At 38.6% G+C, this 22,818-nt stretch overlaps 1 protein-coding gene across 3 annotated transcripts in view; it reads left to right on the forward strand.

The window, feature by feature from the left end:
• Positions 1 to 22,818, forward strand: part of JKAMP (JNK1/MAPK8 associated membrane protein) — a 29,910-nt gene that overhangs the window by 6,029 nt on the left and 1,063 nt on the right. For 2 of the 3 annotated variants that reach the window (XM_040477287.1, XM_040477288.1), the window contains exons 4-6: positions 5,183 to 5,389; positions 8,663 to 8,844; positions 13,468 to 13,544. In XM_040477287.1, the coding sequence (XP_040333221.1) occupies positions 5,183 to 5,389; positions 8,663 to 8,844; positions 13,468 to 13,544 (466 nt within the window). The remainder of the gene's footprint in view (positions 1 to 5,182; positions 5,390 to 8,662; positions 8,845 to 13,467; positions 13,545 to 22,818) is intronic. The other variant, XM_040477289.1, reaches the window with a different exon arrangement.

The raw sequence follows: 22,818 nt of genomic DNA on the forward strand, positions 1-22,818 counted from the left end.
TTCGCATAACTTGGGTGTGCTTTGCCAGAAAGGAAATTGGAAAGGAAACAGGCTGCAAAGAACACAAGAGCCATGTCTTGCATTGTCCTGAGATGTTGCCCTCAGGAAAGGAAGCAGAGGCCCAGCTGTGTGAGGCTAGACCTTTTATTCACTCTCATTTCCTTAAGTAAAGAGCCTATTTGGATATTCTTTTTCTTAATTCCACCTACCCCCGTGAGACTTTAATATCATAGATAAACTGTTTATTTGTTTATGTCATGTATGCATATATGTGCTTTATATATAACAAATGTAAGATTATTTTATCCCCAGGACCTGACTCTTGACCTGCTAGGTGTGAAGTCATCCATTGAGAATGCATGGGCCAGACTCTCCTAGCAGCTTTCCTTTGTGGTAACCTTGTTTTCCCCAGAGTTTAGTATTAAATTTATTTTTCTTTAAGGCCAGAGCAAAGATCAGCAGAATTGCATATTTTTATGTAGTGCAGTCAGAAGTTGTGCTCCTTATGTAATTTTTTATAGAATTTGTAACTTTTAGAATGTATTCATTCAGCATCTCTAGGGATGTTTTCATGTGCCCAATGATATGCTGGGTTGTGAGATTCTGAGATGACTAAAATGCAGATGCTCATAGTCCAGTGGATGAGATAGACAAGCGGGGACAGTTTTTGTGAGTTTGTGTAATGGAGATATGTGCACAGTTTTAAGGTTGGCGTGAAGAAGGAAGAAGTTAATTTTGATTCTGAGAATAGGGTGGTGTCACACAAGAAAAAACTGACTTCAAGCTGGACTTTGAAAAGTGAGTAGTTTTTGATAGAGAAATTGAAGAAAGAGTCTATCACACAGCAGGAAAAACATATGCGAAAGGATAGAGGCAAGAAAGAGCACAGTATAATCAAGAAATGAGAGGTGAGGATCCTGTGAAAAAGTAGGGACTAAATGAGAGCAGGACATAAAGAGATGTGGGGCTTCAGGAGTCCTAGGAAATATGAGACCTGGGAATAATGCCAGAGCTGATCTTGAAGGATACACAGCTTGCCAGACAGGTGAGTGAAGCCTGCCCAGATGTGTGAAGGCTTGAGGAAAAAGGCATGTAGCATGGCCAGGAGGTGTGGAAGATAATGCTGGTAAAGAGTATTTTTCCTGAAAGACAGATGGGACTCCTTGAATAGTCTAATAAGGGGAGTTTTAGAATCAGATTTCATTTTGTAAAGATCATGTGGTTGGCTGCAGAAAGATTGAAAGGGAGCTTGATGGGAAGAAGTTACTAAATGATAGCAAGTTGGGGGGCTCAGTTGGTTACGCATCCAGCCCTTGATTTCGGCTCAGGTCATGGTCTCACAGTGTGTGAGATCGAGCCCTGCATCAGGCTTGCTATCCGCGTGGAGCTTGCTTGGTATTCTCTCCTTTTGTCTCTGCCTCTCCCTAACTTGTGCACACTTTCTCTCTTCCTCTCAAAATAAATAAACATTAAAAAATAAAGGAATAGCAAGAAATGATGAGATTGGGATGTTGCCTCTAAAAATACGAATTCTATAAGGAAGCAAAATATGGGATTATATAAAATGAAATTGTAGATGTTTATGTATTCATTGTTTCCCTATGTGTAAAATCACGTAGGAGTTCAGCTTCCAACAATATGGAGTAATAAGGGGCTCCAAGTGACCCTTCTGCAGGAAATAACTAAAATTTGAGAAAGGTATACTATTCAAGACATTGCTGGTCTCACTGGAAGCAGGGGAGATCTCCAAGAATTCTTTTAGAAAACAAACCAACCCATTCTAAGCGGGGGCCAGAGTAACAAAGCTGACTGACAGGATGGGAGAGCTGCCTGAGATTAACTGCTGATAGCTGCAGATACTGAATCTGAGGCAGCCAGTGCTAAGCCTAGACTCTCAAGAGGCTGAAGCCCAGTAGTGACGGGCATGCTTCTTGGCAAAAACAGCACATCCTCTTTGCTGGGAATCTTCCCCATTCTCAGTTTAGGTCCATAAGATTCTTGTTCATCAACATCTATTAATGACCTTGTATTGCATGGTAAACAAATAAGCTTTATGCCTGAGAGTTGGTAGACATAACAATATAGTTATGCTTCCAAAGGACTGTAGATAATGGACGTGAGACTATACAGTATAAAACTGCTATCTTTACAGTGTTAAAGAAATAAAGGATGCAGTCCCAAAGATCTCCAAGAGTCAACAAGAGATTGTTGGGAATGAATAAACAGATTTGTTTTAAAAACAAAAGGAACTTCTAGAAATGAAATTTGAAAAATGATAGGTCGATCAGTTGAAGATAGAATTAGTGAATTAGGAAATTGATATGTCTAAAGGAATAACAATACAGTGCTGAAAGAAAAGGATATAGAAAATAGGAAACATATTAAGAGAAATGGAGCATAGAATGAGAAGCTATAACATATGTCTGTAATACCTGCCGGGAATCCACCTAGGCTCAATTAAACATTCAGACTTAATGTTTTGAGGTCATACCAAGGAAGCACCAGTGGACCCAGAAGGAACAGCTTGCCCCCAGGGCAGTGTCAGCTTTTGAAGCAATTGAGCTCAGCTGTAGGAAGTTAAAATCCACATCGAGTGGTTGTAGGAGTCCAAGCTTAAAGTATTATGCCTTAGAGGAGCAAGTCTTTCTGTAACATGACCATAAGTATGGTTTCCAGAGTCCTGTAAGGGACATCCCAATTATGGGAATCGCTAAACTCAAGAGAGCCAGACTGTGGTGTCCCCATCATGTATTTATTGCTCATTTATAGTTCTCTCCAGTTCGGATGTAGTTTGCCAGTGAAGAGGTTGTGTGTATCCTAAGTAATGTAACCTAGCAGTAAAGTTGACATTCTGCCTTTATCAGGCTTCCAGAGGAACAGAGGTAGAGTTAAGTGAAGGTCAGTCTTGTGTACAGGGGGGAAAAGGTTTTATTAACTCTGCATAGTTTCTAATCAGAGTCTTCAGAAAAAATAGAGAAAATGAAGGAAAGCCAGTATTTATCTATTAACTTTAGGTTTTATAGAAATAGTGAAAAACAGATTTGCAGAATTGCTTCTGGGGAAGCAAAACACATTCTAAGCAGAATAAGTAAGAAATTCATACCTGTCCACATTATAATTAAACCTCAGAACATCAAAGATAAGAGGCCACTGGTGCTCTTGTCAGCAGCCAGCTTTGTGCTCACAGCTGGCAGCTAGCATCTACTCCAGCCATTTGAGTTCGTCATTTTGAACTGTGCAGCCCGGTCAAGGCTCTAGATGAGTACATCCCAATTGGTATTACACGGAACAGAAAGGACTGCTCAGGTGTGCCCAAACCACAAACTGGCGAGAGATAACCAGTGGTGCTGGTTTTAAGCAAAGAAGTGTTGTTGGGATAGTTTGCTATGTAGTGATAGATAACTGAAATATTGTTCAGATGGAAAACTCAAAGGCATCTGTAGAATAGTTAATAGAAATAAGAGAGTTTACTTAGTAAAGAAGCCGGCTGTAAGGGAAATATACAGGATCAATGATCTCCCTATAGTTCACGTATGGTACCATAGTATTGTGAGACAGCTAAGACCAAGGTAGCTAAGCTACATTGGACTCCTATGGTGGTCCCTGACAAGCTAATTCTAAAATCTCTATGGAAGTGCAAAAGCCCAAGAATGGCCAAGACCACTGAAGAAGTAGAAGAACATATGTAATATCAAGAATTACTGTCATATTCTCTTGCCTCAGGGATAAATGGACCATAGGAACAAAATAGCGAACCTAAAAACAGTCCAGTTACATATGAAACTTGTATGGCAGAAGTGGCATGGCAGTTAGGGCGGGGGGGTGGGGGTGTAGGGTAAACTACTCAGTAAAAGGCTACTCCTGGGACCATTGGATATCCAAGTGGGAAAATCTAATCTACTATATATATATATATATATATATATATATATATATATATATATAAAATACAGAAATCTATTCTAGGTGAGTCACAGATTTAAATGTGAAAGTAAAACCTTCAAACTTTTAGAAGAAAGTATAGGATCATTTTTCTCAGAGTGAGGATTTCTCAGAACATGAAAATGCTAACCAGAATGTTAAAAATTATTAAAGCCAATTACATCAAAATTTAGAACATCTGTTCGTAAAGATTCCACAGTAGAGTGAAAATTCAGCTCCTAAACTGAGAGGAAGGCATTTGCAACATATTTGACTAAAACAAATGGATGAACAGTGGAATGTGCATAGTAGTGAAAATGCGTAAAGCAGTGAAAATGACTGAACTTCAGGGGCACCTGGGTGGCTCAGTCGGTTGAGTGTCCGAGTTCAGCCTTGGTCATGATCTCACTGTTCCCAAGTTTGAGTCCCCCACATTGGGCTCTGTGCTCACAGCTCAGAGCCTGGAGCCTGTTTCAAATTCTGTGTCTCTGTCTGTCTCTCAGCTCCTACCCCACTCACACACTCTCTCTCTCTCTAAAAAATAAACATTAAAAAAAGTAAAATGACTGAACATCTATAAGCAATGCCATGGGTGAATCTTGGAAATGTTATTTTGAATGGAAAAAAAACACCTCAAAAGACATATCACTTTGTAGTATTTAAAAATAAGCAAAACTAGACGAGTGGTTTTGAAGCATAATCTAGTTGGAATAAAAACTTCAAAAAAAGTGATAAAGAGAATTTAGTATGATGGTTACCTCTTGGGGGAGAGCCAGGAGTGGGAAATGGGGAAGGAACAGAGGTAAATAAAAGCTGTTAATGTTCTAATTACTGGGTTAAATTATGAGCTTATAATGTTTATTATACTTTATAACTAATATATATTATATATAATCTTTTGTGTGCTTTTTATATTTAAGATAATTTAAAATGATGCATAGATAACTAAGACATTTTTAATAATAGTTTGGCAATATACTGAATATAAAGGAAGATCTAATTTCTGCTTTTCTATATACATTTAGATAATCCTGGCACAGTGTTATCTGAGATGATGATTTCTTTTTAGTAAAGAAGGTTAAATTCTCCTCAAGTGGTTCTCATGTTCGACTTTTCTTACCTGTTTAGAAGATATTTTCGTTTCAGGATTTATCAGTTAAAATTTCCTTTTAGAATCTGTATTTTGAAACATACGGGTATTCTTAAAAGCCATTTAAATACTGAAAATTTTCTGGTAATTGTGCTTCTTTTGTTTTATTAGTTCCAGTGCCCTTTTCCAGCACATCACTGCATTATTTGAATGCAGTATGGCAGCTATTATCACCTTACTTGTGAGCGATCCGGTTGGTGTTCTTTATATCCGTTCGTGTCGAGTACTGATGCTTTCTGATTGGTACACAATGCTTTACAACCCAAGTCCCGATTACGTTACCACAGTGCACTGTACTCATGAAGCTGTCTACCCACTGTGAGTATTTATATAGACTTAAGATCATTTTAAAAATGATAATTATAGATTGTATTCAGTTCAACAGATTGAGCATCGAAAAATGGCTTCTAGGCACTGGGGGAGATATACAGAAATGATTTTCTTCTCTTAGGGATACATAGTCTGATAGAAGGAAACAGAAATACATCTTAGTATAATACAAGTCAAAGTATTTTTGTAGTTGGTGTTGAAGTGTGTAAACCATTTCTAAAATAAGCCATAGATGTTTCTTTAAAAAGAATTCTTAGGAAGACCTTTAGGATATGCAGCAGAGAAGCAATATCTGACATAGAGGAAAGAGTATGGGTTCCGGAGCTAAAAACAGGCTTGAGTGTGAATCCCGAGCTGCTGTGGTAACGTGACCATGTTAAGAGCCTCTTGTAACCTCAGTTTTCCCATTGCTAGAAATGGGAATAATGTTATAAGGTGATTGGGAGGATTAAATAAATCTACACGTATCAGATACCACGTGCAGTGCCTTACGTACAGGAAGCACTTAATAAAATAGTAGCCGGCATTAGGAGAGTGCCGGAGTTAATGTTCCTTGTTTTTTTTTCTGAAACAGATGTTTGTAATTTCCGTGAGAATATTTTGTTTTAAAAATACCAAATTCAGAAGACTGTATTAGCCCAGACTACTTCGCTTTTAGAATTTCTCTTTGTGTTCATTTTGATGTGTTTTTCGTGGTAAAGCTCTAATATAACAGTCTGGTGTTTATATTCTCATAGTTGTAGCAAGTTACCGTTACATAATATGCTCAAGAAAATAGTCCTTTTTGTGTAGGTTGTTAAGAGTACTAAGTGTGAAAAATAGCCATGCACATGTGTGGAAAAGGTCATTAAAAAAACATAAGTTCTAGATACAGGGATAAGAAAATCTTTCCACCTGCCTACCGTTAAGTCCTATAAATTATTTATTTCCTGTATATATACTGTCTCTGTCTCTTTATGTACATGTAATTTATATATAAGACTGCATATAAAACACTGATAATGTGTTCTTTGTTGCTTTCATAGAGCTGTAACTCTCAGCTTTGATTCATCTCTTCTCATATACTCTCCTGGGGACTGCAGAACTTAACCTGCTCTTTAGAAAGCTTAATAAGTGCATCAGATATACATATAACCATCTTATTTAAAACAAAATCAGACTCATTTACTGCTGGTCACATATGTAGTGTTTTTTATATCTGTAAAGCACATAGTAGGAGAGTCAAATAGAAATGGCAAATAGGTGCTCTCGGCCCTCATTCTGCAGCCTTAATAGCCACATCCTCACACAACTTCACTGATTATGACATTTTCCATCTGTTCACCATCTTTGAATTAAGTAGATTCTTTTTCTCAGTAGCTTTACCAATAGTCACTGTGCAGTGGCCTGTCTGTGTTCTTGTATCAATCATACAAAACAGTGGTTTTTGAAATTACAAGAAGATTTTATAATATTAACATTGGGCTTATACATATTTTTTACTTCACATAGGCATTTAAATGTAGCTATATGACCAGACTGGGGCTGAACATTTCAAAAAGCAGCAGGACTACCCGGGGCTCCTGGCTGGCTCAGTCAGAAGAGCATGCGACTCTTGATCTCAGGGTTGTGAGTTCAAGCCCCACGTTGGGTGTGGAGATTACTGAAAAATTAAAAAAAAAAGCTGCAGGACTACCAAAAGTTATAGTAATTTTTTTTCTTTTGTGAGTCAACAAAACGGTACAAAATTATCAGAAACCTTTTGGAACACTGTTACATTGACTAATGGAGGCTGTTTTCTCCATTGGTGGTATATATAAGCTAGTTCCATACAAACTGAAAAATGCCCAGATACGTTACTGATAGTTACAGTTTTGAGAGGAACTTGATTAGATGAGACATGGAAAAGCATGCAAATTTCTATTATTAGAAACTTACTGTAAAAAATGTTTACATTGCTAAAACCTTATTTATGAGTTACTGAAAATGAGCAATAAATACTGTTGTAACAGAAGTTAGCTTGTCAGATTTATCCTATCCCCATATGTAGGAGGCATGGCTGAAGGTGGGGTGGGGGCAGGTGGAAGGTAGGGAGTGGGATACAGGGTGGGATACAGGTGTCTGCTTCCAGAGACTGGTTTCCTGGTTCATTAGGAGAGTGACTCATGGTAGTTTTCTTCTGATTAAAATAATCGTCTTTTTGGCACTTTTAAGGAACTACAAGTTGCAGGAATAGACAGATTTTATTTTGTTTTGATGTGTTGGTAGGGTGTAGCCTAACAAGACAAAATTCCTCATCTAAGGAGGTCATATAATAATGTGTTGCAATTAGGGCGGCTGGGCTGAACCTAAAAGCTGTCATGGGAGCACAGGGATGCAGTATGATTATGCTGTGTGGAGAGGAGGCTTGTGGTCTGTGTTCTGAAGGCTCCTGTGCTTCCTGTGACTCGCCCCTGCGTAGGGAGGGGTTTGGGTATTCAGATAGTAAAAAATGATCTGAAAGTCTTCACGAACAGGAGGTTAGAACTATGTGCATAGAAATCCCATTATTCAAAATAAAGAGCTACAAACTATGGCCTGGTGATATAGAGAGATATTTTTACATTTTTCTTGATATAAAACTACATTGTAATACATTTGAAAAACAGAAAAAGCATACAAAAGTAAAATAATATGTAGTTCCGTTTCTTCAGATGACCGCTGTTAAAAAAGTTGTCTTTCCAGTTTCATTCTGAATATGTGTATATGTTTTTTAAAGGATATTAAGGTGAAACTATACCCATGGTTTTTGTAACCTTTTCTTGTCACTTCATGTTTTAGGCACAGTTGCTTTTGTCCTTAGTATTTCTTCCATAACCTGATTTTTAATGGCCACGTGCTATTCCAACATGAATGTACTTTAAAATTTAATTTCCTAATGTTGAGTATGTATTTTCTTCCTGAATTTTCCTTATTACGTGATTCAATAAAAATCCTTGTTTGTAAAGTTTGTGAACAGTCCCTGATTGTTTTCCTTGGATGAGTTTCTGCAAGTAAAAGTGCTGAATCACAGAGTGTAAACATTTTTGGAATTTTTGATCCATGTTTCTAAACCGCCCATTGGAAAGGAAGCAGCATACACTTTCCAGCAGTGTGTGAGTCTTTTTGGCCAACCCTCCCCTAGTCTGAATATTCAATAGGTTGACTTAACGCACTTTTTAAACCTTTTTTAGCATCTTCGATTTTAAATTGATCAGTAATAGATACATTTTTGGTGTCACGATTCCGTGTTTTATTTCACAGATACACCATCGTATTCATCTATTATGCATTCTGCCTGGTATTGATGATGCTGCTCCGACCCCTTCTGGTAAAGAAGATTGCCTGTGGCTTAGGAAAGTCTGATCGATTTAAAAGTATTTATGCTGCACTTTACTTCTTCCCGATTTTAACTGTGCTTCAGGCAGTTGGCGGAGGCCTTTTATGTAAGTTTGATGGGTCAAGTCAGTGAAATATGTTAATTTTTATATGTGATAAACAGTGTTTTCTCTAAGCATAATTTTGTATCTTTTTCTTTAAAATAGCTTTTATAATCCCTGAAAATAATGTATTTTTGCTAAAACATATAATAAGTCTTATAAAAAAGTAAAAATGGGTTTCTTAGAATAGATATTATCAAGCTAATCAAAGCTGATTTCTATTTAGAGAATACTTTGTATCTGAGGCTTATAACCTCAGTAGGAATACTTTAAAAACCTGAGTATAAATTAAAAAGAACTGGTTTTTGTATATAATACATGGAAATTACTGTTGATTTTATACACACACACACACACACACACACACACACACTAGTATGTACTACTTACTAAGTTACGTCTTTGGTTTCTGAGTTCCTTTATGAAATCCTTTTGGGTACGGTAAAAGAATCCTCAGTATACTCTTTAGTATAGCTATTCATTTATTCAGCAACTATTTAGACTGAACTGTGACTCAAAAGAAGAATAAGAAGTTGGTGCTAAAGAACTGACATACTACTAGGAAAGCTAGAAGTAGCTGAGAGAACACAGTATAGCACTTAACCTGAATATGTGACATTGAATGTTGCAGGGATGTTAGATACCACCTTCTCTGTGGAGCCCACCAGGGTACAGAGGGCAAGGCTTCTGGCCTAAAAGAACTAGGCAAGACTGGGCATCACTATGTAGCTTGGTGATGAATTTGGCTCAAGATGAGGAAGGCACTGTGAAGGTGTGGCCAAGGGAAGAGGAAATTGGAGATTAGTCAGGGGTCTATTATCCCTCATATTCTAGTTACAGATCTATTGTTTCCATTGGGCCTGCATAGTATTTGAAAATGTATATTTCCTTCTAGCTCTTACCACTCCCTGTTTTAGTTTTGGCCCACTTCAGTTGTTTACTTGCCTGGCTGGCCTCTATAGGGGTTTGAGGTCACTATTCTTGCTCTAGAGAATAGGGTCCTACTCTTTAAGGATTTTAGGCAGAAGAGTGACATGCCTAGGTTTGCATTTTGGAAAGAGAACTTGGTAACAGTGTGGAGGATGGATTGGTAGGGGAAGAGAACCTGGGGGATCAGTGAAGAGGTTATTGCAGCTAGCCAAGTCTGTCTGACCTAACACAGAGAAACACTGGGAATGGAGAGCTGCTTTAAAGATAGATTTAACTAGATTACGTAACTGATTAAACATAGGGGTGACAGAGCGCGAGGAGAATACAATAGATAGCTTTTTTTTTTTTTTTTTGAGTGCACAAGTTGGGGAGAGGGGCAGAGGGAGAGAGATCAAGAGAATCTTAAGCAGGCTCATGTTCAGCAGAGCCCAACGCAGGGCTTGATCCCACGACCCTGGGATCATGACCTGAGCTGAAATCAAGAGTCAGACACTCAACTGACCGAGCCACCCAGGTGCACCCATAGAGTAGCTTTCTGACTTAGTAACTGGTGAATAGAGCAACAGTGAATATTAGAAAAAGCAAATTAGATATGTTGATGAGAAGTGAATTCAGTTGTAGGTATTCATGGAATATTCACAAGAGTACAGGTAATTATACTAGTCTGGTACTTGGGAGAGCTGTCTAGGAGAGAAAGATTTAAGAATTGTCAGCCTTCAAATCCCTGTGTCCTAACCTATGTATGGTGCTATTGTGTAGGACCTCTTGGTTATACGAGGACAAAAGGGGAAAAAGCTGTGGAAAGTCGGCCAGGGTTTGGGAAGTTAGCCCAAGGAGACTGCCAGGCACCATTGCTTCATATACTGTACCTGCCTACATTAAAAAATGCCTTTTCTGGGGCACCTGGGTGGCTCAGTTGGTCGAGCATTGGATTTCAGCTCAGCTCATGATCTCACGGTTCATGGGTTTGAGCCCCATGTGGGGCTCTGTGCTGACAGCCTAGAGCCTCCTTCAGATTCTGTGTCTCTCTCTATCTCTGCCCTTCTGCCACTCGCAGTCTGTCTCTTTCTCTCTCAAAGATAAACATTTTTTTTTTTAAAGAAAAATGCTTTTTCTCACAGTGAGTGTCTGATCATTTTGTTAACAAGCCCGTGCTCAAAACACATTCATTGTGAGGATAGAGGAGTCAGTGTTCACTTGCACTAAATATAAATTCATGAAGGCTCCTGAGATTAGTCACAGAGGACATTATACGAAGTCATAATTTTATGATAATGAAAAAAATAGATAATTTTTTGTGGGGGTGTCTCAGTCGTCTCAGACGGCTGTTACAATACTATAGGTGGCTTGCAAACGACAGAAACTTCCTCCTCGTTCTGGAGAATGGGAAGTCCAAGAGCAAGGCACCAGCAGATTTGGTGTCTGGGTAAGAGCCCACTGTGTCCTCCGTGGCAGGAGGGGAGGGAGCTCTCTGGGGTCTCTGTTTTGAGGGCACTAATTCCATTCACGAGAGCTCTGCCCTCATGTCCCCATCACCTCCCAAAGGCCCCACCTCTACCCTCACGTTGCGAGTTAGGATTTCAACAGAAGAATTTGGGGGGGGACACAAAATTTCTGTTCATAACAAGGAGAAACAGAAGTCTGAGCAAAGTAGAGCAGCAAGCATCCTCTGGTAGGTAGCTTAAGAGATACTTGGGTCTAGGGAGAGAGGCACTGGAATTATTAGAGGCCTGTGACAAACTTTTACCTACTTAGAAATATTATTGAAGCCCGTTTTTTTTTTTTTTTTTTCAACATTTATTTATTTTTGGGACAGAGAGAGACAGAGCATGAACGGGGGAGGGGCAGAGAGAGAGGGAGACCCAGAATCGGAAACAGGCCCCAGGCTCCGAGCCATCAGCCCAGAGCCTGACGCGGGGCTCGAACTCACGGACTGCGAGATCGTGACCTGGCTGAAGTCGGTCGCTTAACCGACTGCGCCACCCAGGCGCCCCTTGAAGCCCGTTTTTAAGCGTGATCTGTATCTGAACTACCAGGGGAACTAAAATGTAGATTCTCGGCCCCCCCATCCCCCGGCCTAGTTGCTCAAAATCTTAAATTATTTTATATCCTAGAGTAAGAACCATGCCTGAGCCCAAGACCACCCTCCACTCCCCACAAATTTAGGCCTTGTTAGAAATTTCCTCTTACCTTAGATGGCTTTTTACTACTCTGTCTTAAATTTGTATCGCTATCAACATTGTTTAGCTATTTATAAATATTTATAAATGAATTGTTTGTTGAGGATGCTTATCACTGTCTATAAAATATTCTAAATGTCAAAAAGGTACTTATTAGTAAGTTGGAATCAGGCCTGTATAGATAATTCCGAGTTTCTGCCTTCTGCATTCTGAATTAACATTTGAAATTCTTCTAGACGGGTTCCATTGCAATGAAAAATGATAAGTGGTTTCACAAATTGAAGTTGTTTTAAAATAATTATATGAAAAATAATTCAAGATTTCTTTTTCTCAATTTGCTCATTTTAGTGTGCTGTAAATTGAAAACATTTTAAGAGAAAAATAGTATTTTGTAAGAAAAAAATTTGCTTCAAATAGAAATAGCTAGAATTTTGACAAAGAATATTGGAGGGGCACCTGGGTGGCTCAGTTGGTTAAGTGACTTTAGCTCAGGTCATGATCTTACAATTTGTGAGTTCAAGCCCCGTGTCGGGTCGGGCTCTGTACTGACAGCTTGGAGCCTGGAGCTAGCTTCTGATTCTGTGTCTACCTCTCTCTCTCTCTGCCCCTCCGCTGCTCATGCTCTGTCTCTCTCTCTCTCTCTCAAAAATAAACATTAAAAAAAAAAGAAAAAGATCCATTTATCCTTTAAGGTTTGTTGATACACGAACTTTTCTAAAGAGTAATTAAAACTGAATAACTGTTACATTTAGCATTTCTCAACCAAAGTCCTCTACCTGGATCATGAAACAAAATTATTTGAGTATTTTCTCAATCCTCCCAAGTCAAGTTTCGTACATACTAGTATCATATTAGATGCATAGATGGAAGTTAATTCTTTACATTCAGCGGATGCCTTAAGGCAGGGGTCTTCAAAGCTTCAAAGCTAGGCCAAGGATTGTTTTACATTTTTTTAATGTTTTATTTATTTTGAGGGGTGGGGAGAAGGGCAGAGAAAGGGAGAGAGAGAATTCCCAAGCAGGCTCTGTGCTGTCCGTGCAGACATGGGGCTCTATCTCACCATTCACTTTGTGAGATCATGACCTGAGCTGAAATCAAGAGTTGGATGCCTAACTGACTGAGCCACCCAGATGCCCCAAGTTTTGCATTTTTAAATGGTACGGGAAAAACAGTAGTTAATTCTTAACATGTTAAAATTATATGAAGTTTGGGTTTTGTTGTTTATAAAGTTTTATTGGAACATAGCCACACCCATTCATTTATGTATTGTCTGGCTGCTTCCCACTGTAACAGGGACTTGGGTGATTGAGACAGTGTATGGCCCACAAAGCCAAACATATTTACTCTCTGGCTGTTTTCAGAAAGTTTGCTGACCCTTTTTAGGGCATTAGGGCTTAAGTCTCTCATGGGACTGGTTGAGAAAGTTTTCAACTATGGGGAGAATTATACTGTTTCAATTTTTTTGATGTTTTATTCAAAATATTCAATTTTCAATATAATACCCATGTTTGTTTTTCAGATTATGCCTTTCCGTACATTATATTAGTATTATCTTTGGTTACTCTGGCTGTGTACATGTCGGCTTCTGAAATAGAGGTAGGAAACCTTTTTTCATTTGTTAACAGGTTGTTTTGTTTTTTTTTAATAGATTTGACAACTGAATAGGAAAATAGTACATAAATAGTACTCCTGATTGTTGTAATCCTGTAATCCTTGGTGAATGGCACTCAGTAGCTATTAGATGGTTAGTTCAGTTTATAAAAGGTTGTATGTTACACTGTATATGCTTGGGAAGTCAGTGAAGTAGTAGGCTCGACTATTCAGCATCTTGGAGACAAAAACTATCGTTTCACAAAATTGACCCACATAGAAAATGTTTAATTATTGAAATGTTGAAAGTTGTTAGCACCGTTTTGAAGGAAACATAAAATACTTTATTGTAAGTAGAATTAATTTTACATTTTATTTTATAATGATGATGACTAAGTCATCAATAATTATATACATTCCATACCCTTCTATATTTTGTTCCCAATTTTATCTTCTTGATTATGGATGTTTACTTTCACGCTCTAATATCTAAGATTTTGGTGATTTGAAAGAACATTAATAGTCACATTAGTTTTGATACTGTTCCTGTTTTGAGATCTCCATTTTGTGCCTCTTTTTAAGTGTTTCAGTGGAAGGCCACTGTTTGAAAGAACTCTTTGAGTTATTCCTTTAACTTGAAAGGAATAAAGGTGTAAAGTGTCTTAGTTCTCGTCCATCCTGCTTGCTAGTCTAGTGCCTGGGCACTGTCTTCAACCGTGTACTGCAGTCAATAAGATGTGTGCTTTCTCTTAATTCTTTCTTTAAAAAAGTTCTAGAGTTCAGAGACTATTTTGGAGTCCTCGTTGTTGCTCTTTTTTCTGTTATGTTACGGAAAGAATGAGAGGGAATGGCTTTCAGGTAGAATAATAGAGGAAATACACAGAATATTTTTATGGTGATTCAAATGTTTTCATTTGTATACTGTCCCCATTTCTCCTTTGTAATCTTTAATCAACATTACAAGGTGTTTAAAGAAGATAAACAAATTCATTTTGTCACTTTTATCAACTCTAGGGAAAGACTCGAAGGAGGACATGATTGGATATTTCAATAAAATAAAGCTTTTAAATTTTTGTTTATTATCTACAACTACTGTGGATAGTTAAATCAGCTTGAAACTTATTTCTCTGCCCCAGGAATCTCTCATGTATAAAATGTTTGTGTACTTCAATTAGACTCTATAATGAATCAGAAACAGGGACGTGAATCAGGAAAAGAAAATCTAATTCTAGATGAGTTGATGAGTTGTTTAATAAGAGAAAGTTGGTAACTAACCTACTGCAAATTACATTTCAGTATGTTTAATAGCACCTTCAGATACTACTTTTATAATAACTTGGTCCCTCCAATTTCTACATATTACAGAACTGTTTTAAAGATGAAAGGAAATCACAGTGTTCATAGGTCATTTCTGTTCCCTTCTAATTATGCAGGCAGCAGACTCGAGGAATACTAGAGACTGAGGAAGTTGGGTGTATGTACCTCCTACTTCCCACCTGTAACCCTCAGCTACAGTGGATCAGGGCAGGAAGCAGGCACATAGTATGGGATTCCCTTCTAGTTCCTATCTCTCAGAAGAAACTGGAGTGTTTCCAGGGTTGAATGCTGGTGTGGACTAGAACTTAAGAGACATGGGCTCCTGTCTTGGTGCTGTCCTGGGAGTGCTTATATGGCTATAGGAAGCCTCAGTTTCCAGTTTCCTCATCTGTAAACTCGTAGCTAGAATGAGTGATTTCTTAGGTCCTTTTTAGGTCAAACATTGTATAATTCTGAGGTTAAGATTTTGTGTGGAAACAATATATTTTATTTTTATTGAAGTATTAACATACAGTGTTCTGTTAGTTTCAGGTGTACAATATAATTACTCAACAAGTCTATACATTACTCAGTGCTCATCAAGATAAGTGTATTCTTAATCCCCTTTATTTCCCCCACCTCCCCTCTGGTAACCACCAGTTTGTTCTCTGTATTTGAGTCTTTTTTTTTTTTCCTTCCAGTCCCTTTTTATCCTTTGTTTCTTAACATATGAGTGAAATTGTATGGTATTTGTCTTTCTCTCAGTGGTTACTTCACTTAGCATTATACCCTAGGTCCATCCATGTTGTTGCAAATGGGAAGATCTCATTCTTTTTTATGACTAAGTAATGTTCCATTGTTCATCTATATGACATCTTTATCCATTCATTTATTCATGGACATTTGGGTTGTTTCCGTATCTTGGCTTTGTAATTAATGCTGCAATAAACGTGGAGGTGCATATGGGGCATCTGGGTGGTTCAGTCAGTTGAGCATCCGACTTCGGCTCAGGTCATGATCTCACAGTCCGTGAGTTCAAGCCCCCGTGTCAGGCTCTGTGCTGACAGCTCGGAGCCTGGAGCCTGGAGCCTGCTTCAGATTCTGTGTCTCCGTCGCTCTCTGCCCCTCCCCCACTCGTGCTCTCTCTGTCAAAAATAAACATTAAGAAAAAAATTAAAAAAAAACAAAACGTGGAGGTGCATATGTATCTTTTCAGATTAGTGTTTTTGTTTTCTGGGTAAATACCCAGTAGTGGAATTTGGTTATTCTGTTTTTAATTTTTTTGAAGAACCTCCATATTTTCCACAGTGGCTGTACCAGTTGGCATTCCTACCAGTGGTACACAAGGGTCCTTTTTCTCCACCTCCTTGCCAATATTTGTCATTTCTTATGTCTTGGATGTTAGCCACTGTGGCAGGCATAAGGTGATTTCTCCTGGTGGTTTTAATTTGCATTTCCCAGATGATCGGTGATGTTGATCATCTTTGCACGTGTCTGTTGTCCATCTGTAAATTTTTTTCGAAAACCCTTCATGTCCTCTGCCCATTTTTTAATCGGATTGTTTCTTACAGATATATCACTTGCAAATCTCTTCTCCCCTTCATTAGGTTTCCTTTTGGTTTTGTTGATGATTTCCTTCACTGTGTAAAAGCTTTTTATTCTGGTGTAGTCCTAATACTTTGTTTTTACTTTGTTTCTCTTGCCTGAGGAGACATATATAGGAAAATGTTTCTTTAGCCAATGTCAGATTACTGCCTATTTTGTTCTAGGAACTTTATGGTTTCAAGTCTCACATTTAGGTCTTTAATCCATTTTGAGTGTATTTTTGTGTATGGGGTAAGACAGTGGTCCCGTTTCATTTTTTTGAATGTAGATGTACAGTTTTCACAGCACTGTTGAAGAGACTGTCTTTTCCCCATTGTGTACTTTTGCCTTCATGGTCCTAAATTACTTTACCACATGTGCGGGGGTTTTTTTCAGGGGATTCTGTTCCACTGATCTGTGTGTCTCCTTCTGTGTCAGTACAATACTGTTTTGAATACTGTAGCTTTGTAGTATATCTTGAACTCTGGGCTTGTCATACCTCCAGCTTTGTTTTCCTGTCTCAAGATTGCTTTGGCTATTTAAGGGTTTTTTTGGTTCCATATAAATTTTACAATTCTAGTTCTATAAAAAATGTTGCTATTTTTTTTTTTAATTTTTTTTTTCAACGTTTATTTATTTTGGGGACAGAGAGAGACAGAGCATGAACGGGCGAGGGGCAGAGAGAGAGGGAGACACAGAATCGGAAACAGGCTCCAGGCTCTGAGCCATCAGCCCAGAGCCCGACGCGGGGCTCGAACTCACAGACCGCGAGATCGTGACCTGGCTGAAGTCGGACGCCTAACCGACTGCGCCACCCAGGCGCCCCAAAATGTTGCTATTTTGATAGGGATTGTATTAAATCTGTAGATTTCTTTGGGTATTGTAAACATTTTAACAATATCGGGTCTTCTAATCCATGAGCATGGAATTTCTTTTCCATTTGTTTGTGTCACCCTCCGTTTCTTTCATCAGTGTTTTATAATTTTCAGACTATAGGTCTTTCACTTCCTTGGTTTGTTTTTTTAATTTCTCATTCTCCTACTTCATTATTAGTGTATAGAAATGCAACAGATTTCTGTTTATTAGTTTTGTATCCTGCGACTTCACTGAACGCATTTATCAGTTCTAGGTGGTTTTCAGTGGGTCTTTATGGTTTTCTACATAATACAGTAAAACCTTGGTTTGTGAGCATAATTCCTTCCAGAAACATGCTTGTAATCCAAACTACTTGTATGTCAAAGTGAATTTCCAGAACCATTGGCTCAGTTGTGATCATGTGACATTCACTGTCACTTACTACTCGTATTGCAAGACATCGATTGTTTATCAAGTCCAAATTTATTGCAACTGTTTGCTCATCTTGTGGAACACTCGCAGAACAAGTTACAATCCAAGGTTATACTGTATGTCATCTGCAAATCATATAAATTTTACTTCTTATCAATTTGGATGCCTTTTATTTTTTCTTATGTGATTGCTGTAGCTTGGACTTCTGGTAGTATGTTGAATAAAAGTGGTGAGAGTGAACATCCTTATCTTGTTCTGGATCTTAGAGGAAAAAGCTTTGTTTTTTACCATACTAGATTTAAGCTGTGGGGTTTTCATATTTGGCCTTCACTATGTTGAGGTATGTTCTCTCTAGACCTATTTTGTGGAGAGGTTTTATCACAAATGGATGTTGTGCTTTGACAGATAATGCTGTTTTGCATCTGTTGAGCTGATCCTATGGTTTTGATGTCTTCTCTCATTAATGTGATATCGCATGTTGATTGATTTGCAAATATTGAACTTGGAATAAAACCCACTTGGTTGTAGAGAATAATTTTTTTAGTATATTTTCCCATTTGGTTTACCAGTATTTTGTTGAGGATTTTTGCGTCTCTGTTCATCAGAGATAATTGTTGAGTAATTATAATATGTAGATGTGTAACATATCTGTAGTTTTCTCTTTTTGTGGTATCTTTCTCTGGTTGTGGTATCAGAGTGCTGGCCTCACAGAATAAATTGAGAAGCTTCCCTTCCTATTTTTTGGAATAGTTTGAGAAGAACGGGTATTAACTCTTCTTTAGTTTTATTTATTTATTTATTTACTTACTTATTTATTTATTTATTTATTTATTTTGAGAGAGAGAGAGAGAGAGAGCGCGCAAGTGTGGGGGCAGGGAGAGAAAGGGGGACAGAGAATCCCCAGCAGGTTCTATGTTTAGCGCGGAGCCTGATGTGGGGCTCGATCTCAGCCCTGAGATATGACCTGACCTGAAGTTGAATCAGACACTTAATCAACTGAGCCACCCAGGCAACCCCTTAACTTTTCTTTTAATGTTTGGTAGAATTCACCTGTAATGCCATGTGGTCCTGGACTTTAGTTTGTTGAGAGTGTTTCAATTACTGATTCCATTTCATTGATAGTAGTTTCCTGATTCAGTTCCCTGGTATGTTTCTAGGAATGTATCCATTTCTTCAAGGGTGTCCAATTTATTGGTGTATAATTTTTCATAATCTTTTTTAATCCTTAGTATTTCTGTGGCATCAGTTATTTCTCCTCCTTTTCTAGTTTTATTTCAGACCTCTCTTTTCTTAATGAATCTGGCTTACCGATTTTGTTGATCTTCAAAGAACCAGCTCATGGTTTCACTGATCTGTTGTTGTTTTTATTAACTCTCTTTTATTTACTTCTGCTCTAGTCTTTATTAATTTTCTTCCTTCTACTGGCTATGGGCTTTTTGTAGCTTGTTTAGGAGTAAGGTTATTTGAAACTTTTCCTGCTTCTTGAGGTAGCCCTCTGTTGCTATAATGTTCACTCTTAGAACAACTTTTGCCATGTCCCAAAGATTTGAACCATTGTGGTTTTTTTTTACTTATTTACATTATTAAATACAATTTATTGTCAAATTGTTTTCCATAAAACACCCAATGCCCATCCCAACAGGTGCCCTCCTCAATGCCCATCACCCACTTTCCCCTCTCCCTCCTTCCCCCATCAACCCTCAGTTTGTTCTCAGTATTTAAGAGTCTCTTATGGTTTGCCTCCCTCCCTCTCTGTAACTTTTTTTCCCCCCTTCCCCTCCTCCGTGGTCGTCTGTTAAATTTCTCAGGATCCACATATGAATGAAACATATTGAACCATTGTGGTTTTCATTTGTCTCATGTATTTTTTTAATTTCCTCTTTGATGTCTTGGTTGACCCATTCATTGTTAGTAGCATGTTATTTAGCCTCCATGTGTTTGTGTTTCTACATTTTTTTTCTTGTGATTGATTTCTAGTTTCATACCTTTGTGGTTAGAAGAGATGCATGATAGGATTTTAATCTTTTTAAGTTTATTGAGACTTGTTTTATAGTCTGACATGTGATCCATTCTGGAGAAGGTCCCATGTGCACTTGAAAAGAATTTGGAATCCATTGTTTTTGGAAGGAATATTCTGAATATATCTGTAGGTCCATCTGGTTTTATGTGTCATGAAAAGCCACTGGTCTTACTGATTTCTGTCTGAATGACGATGTATCCATTGATGTAAGTATAGTGTTGAAATTAACTATTAGTGGATTACTGTCACCTTTCTTTGTGTCTGTTAATAGTTGCTTTATGTGTTTAGGTGCTTCCATGTTGGCTGCATAGATATTTACAATTGTTATATCCTCTTGTTGGATTGTTCTATTATTATGTAGTGTCCTTTTTTGTCTCTTGGTACAGACTTTGTTTTAAAGTCTGTTTTGTCCGGTATAAGTATTGCTATTCCAGCTTTCTTTTCCCTATTTGCATACTTTTTTTTCCATCCCTTCACTTTCAGTCTGCATCTATCTTTAAGTCTGAAGTAAGTCTGTTAAAGGCAGCACTTATGGGGCGCCTGGGTGGCACAGTCGGTTGAGCGTCCGACTTCAGCCAGGTCACGATCTCGCGGTCCGGGAGTTCGAGCCCCGCGTCAGGCTCTGGGCTGATGGCTCAGAGCCTGGAGCCTGTTTCCGATTCTGTGTCCCTCTCTCTCTGCCCCAAAAATAAATAAACGTTGAAAAAAAAAAATTAAAAAATAAAAAAAATAAAATAAAGGCAGCACTTAGGTTTTTGTTTTTTATCCACTCAGGACCCTGTGTCTTTTGACTGTAGTATTTAGTCCCATTTATACTCAAAGTGATTATTGCCATTTTCTTACTTTCACTGCTTTCTAGTTTTCTGCTCCTTTTCTTTCTCTGCCTTTGTGGTTTGATGGCTTTACTGTTATGCTTAGAGTCCTTTCTATTTATCTATTATAGGTTTTTGATTTGTGGTTACTGTTATGTCCATATATACCTCCTTATGTGTATAGCAGTCTATATTAAGTTGTGAGTGACTTTAGTTTGAGCCCATTCTAAAAGCACTAAATTTTTTACTCCCCTCCCCCTCCCTTTTATGTATATAATCATACTTTACATCCTTTTATGAATCCCTTGCCTGATTTTTTTTTTCCCTTGACTGATTCTTATAGATAAAATTGATTTTGCTGCTTTTGTGCTTTAATTCCCATACTGGTTTTATATGTGATTAATCTCTTAGTATATTTTTGCATTTATCTGTGACATTTTTTTCCTTTCCTAATTTTCTTCTGATTATGGCCTTTTCTTTCCACTCAAAGAATTTGGCCTGAATATTTCTTGTAAGGCTGGTTTAGCAGTGATGCACTCCTTTGTCTCTCCTCCTATTCTGAATGGTAACTTTGCTAAGTATTCTTGTTTTTGTTTTTTTTTTTTCCTTTCAGCCCTTTGAATATATTATGCCATTCCCTTCAGTCCTTCAGAGTTTTTGCTGAAAAATCAGCTCATAGGCTGATGGGGTTGTTTTTTAAATATGTACCTGTGTTCCTTTCTCTTCTTGTAAAAATCTCTGTCACTACTTTTGCCATTTTAATTACTATGTGCCTTGGTGTGGACCTCCTTAGGTTGTCTGTTTCCCCAGATTAGGGAAGTTTTCAGCTAATATTTCAAATTTTCTGCCCCTTTTCTCTCTCTTCTCCTTCTGGGATCCCTATAATGTGACTATTATGCTTGATGGTATCATTGAGTTCCCTTAACCTATTCTTGTTTTTTAGTGTATCGTTTCCTGGTTGCTGTTCAGCTTGGCTGCTTTCCATTATATACATCTTCCAAATCATGGATCCTTCTTCTGCCTTCTCTAAATTATTGATTCCCTCTTGTGTATTGTTCATCCCGGTTGAGTTCTTCATCTCTGACTCTGAGATCTTCTACTCTTTTCTCAAGTCCACCGAGTATTACTTTGAGTTGTTCACCATGCATATTATCTCTGTTTCATTTGGGACGCATTCCTCTGTCTCATTTGTGTATTTTTTTTCCTCCATGTATTAGATGCTAGTCCACTATATCTCCTGATCTTGAAAGCCGTGGTCTTCTGAAGGAGAGGTCCTGTAGTGCCCTATGGCACCCTGGTCACCAGAACCAGGCACTTCAGGGGTGTCTCCTGTGTGGGTACATATGTCCTACCGTTGTGGCCGAGCTGCGTTTGCCTTCAGTCAGCAGCGGTGGCCCCACTTCATCTGCTTTGGGGCACACCAGGCAGGGTTTGGTGGGTGTGCTTTTAAAGTGCCAGTCCGGGGCCGCTGAGAACCTGCAGTGTGGCAGTCCTAGCGGTCAGACCAGATGCCTGACCCCATTCTGTCTTTTGGGGCTGCAGTTGCACCTGTTTCCAGAGCGTTCTCCCTGCCTTGTCTCCTGAGAGGTTTTCATTGGTTGGTGGGGCTGGCAGTCCCACCAGAGGCTTGTTCCCAATCTGTTGAGGCTACATTAGCATGGATCAGCAGGGTCCTTCCTCTGCACACTTGGTTATAAGGTTCGGCTATGTGGACTGCAGGCACACTCGTGTGTGTGATTATCTTCCCTTCTCCCCAGGGCAGGAGCCACTCTGGGGTTGCTCACAGGGTATGTTGGGACATGGTGCTAGCAAGACAGGTGGAGAGTCTTCTGCTGGTTCCTGCAAGTGTCTGGGTAGGAGTGGGGAGAAATGGCATTTGCCAGCTCTTTTGTTCTTGGAGAAGTTTCCTAAAGATCCCTGCACTTCTATTGTACATTCTGAGATTAGTAAATCTCCTTCACAGATACCTCTGGTGCTTTTCAAACTGTTGCTTCCATGCTGGATCTCTGCCAGGTTAGGCCGGCTCTTTAATGGCTGGGACTACTCAGTTTCTCTGTTGTCTTCTGGGGCTCTTGGAGCTAAGCGCCACCAATTATAAAAACTCGCAAAGTGAAGGCCCACTATTTTTCAAAGCCTAACGTTATGGGGACTCGCCCTCCCAGTGCTGGACCCCCGTGCCTAGGGTTCCTGGTGTGAGGTCTGAAACTTTGACTTGTGGTGTCCCTCCTCTTTATGGTTAGTCTCTCCCTTCTTACCCTTGTTGATGTGGCCTCCTCTCTAC

Source organism: Herpailurus yagouaroundi, unplaced genomic scaffold, assembly GCF_014898765.1.
Source record: "Herpailurus yagouaroundi ecotype Mexico unplaced genomic scaffold, PumYag 141, whole genome shotgun sequence".
Taxonomy (NCBI): domain Eukaryota; kingdom Metazoa; phylum Chordata; class Mammalia; order Carnivora; family Felidae; genus Herpailurus; species Herpailurus yagouaroundi.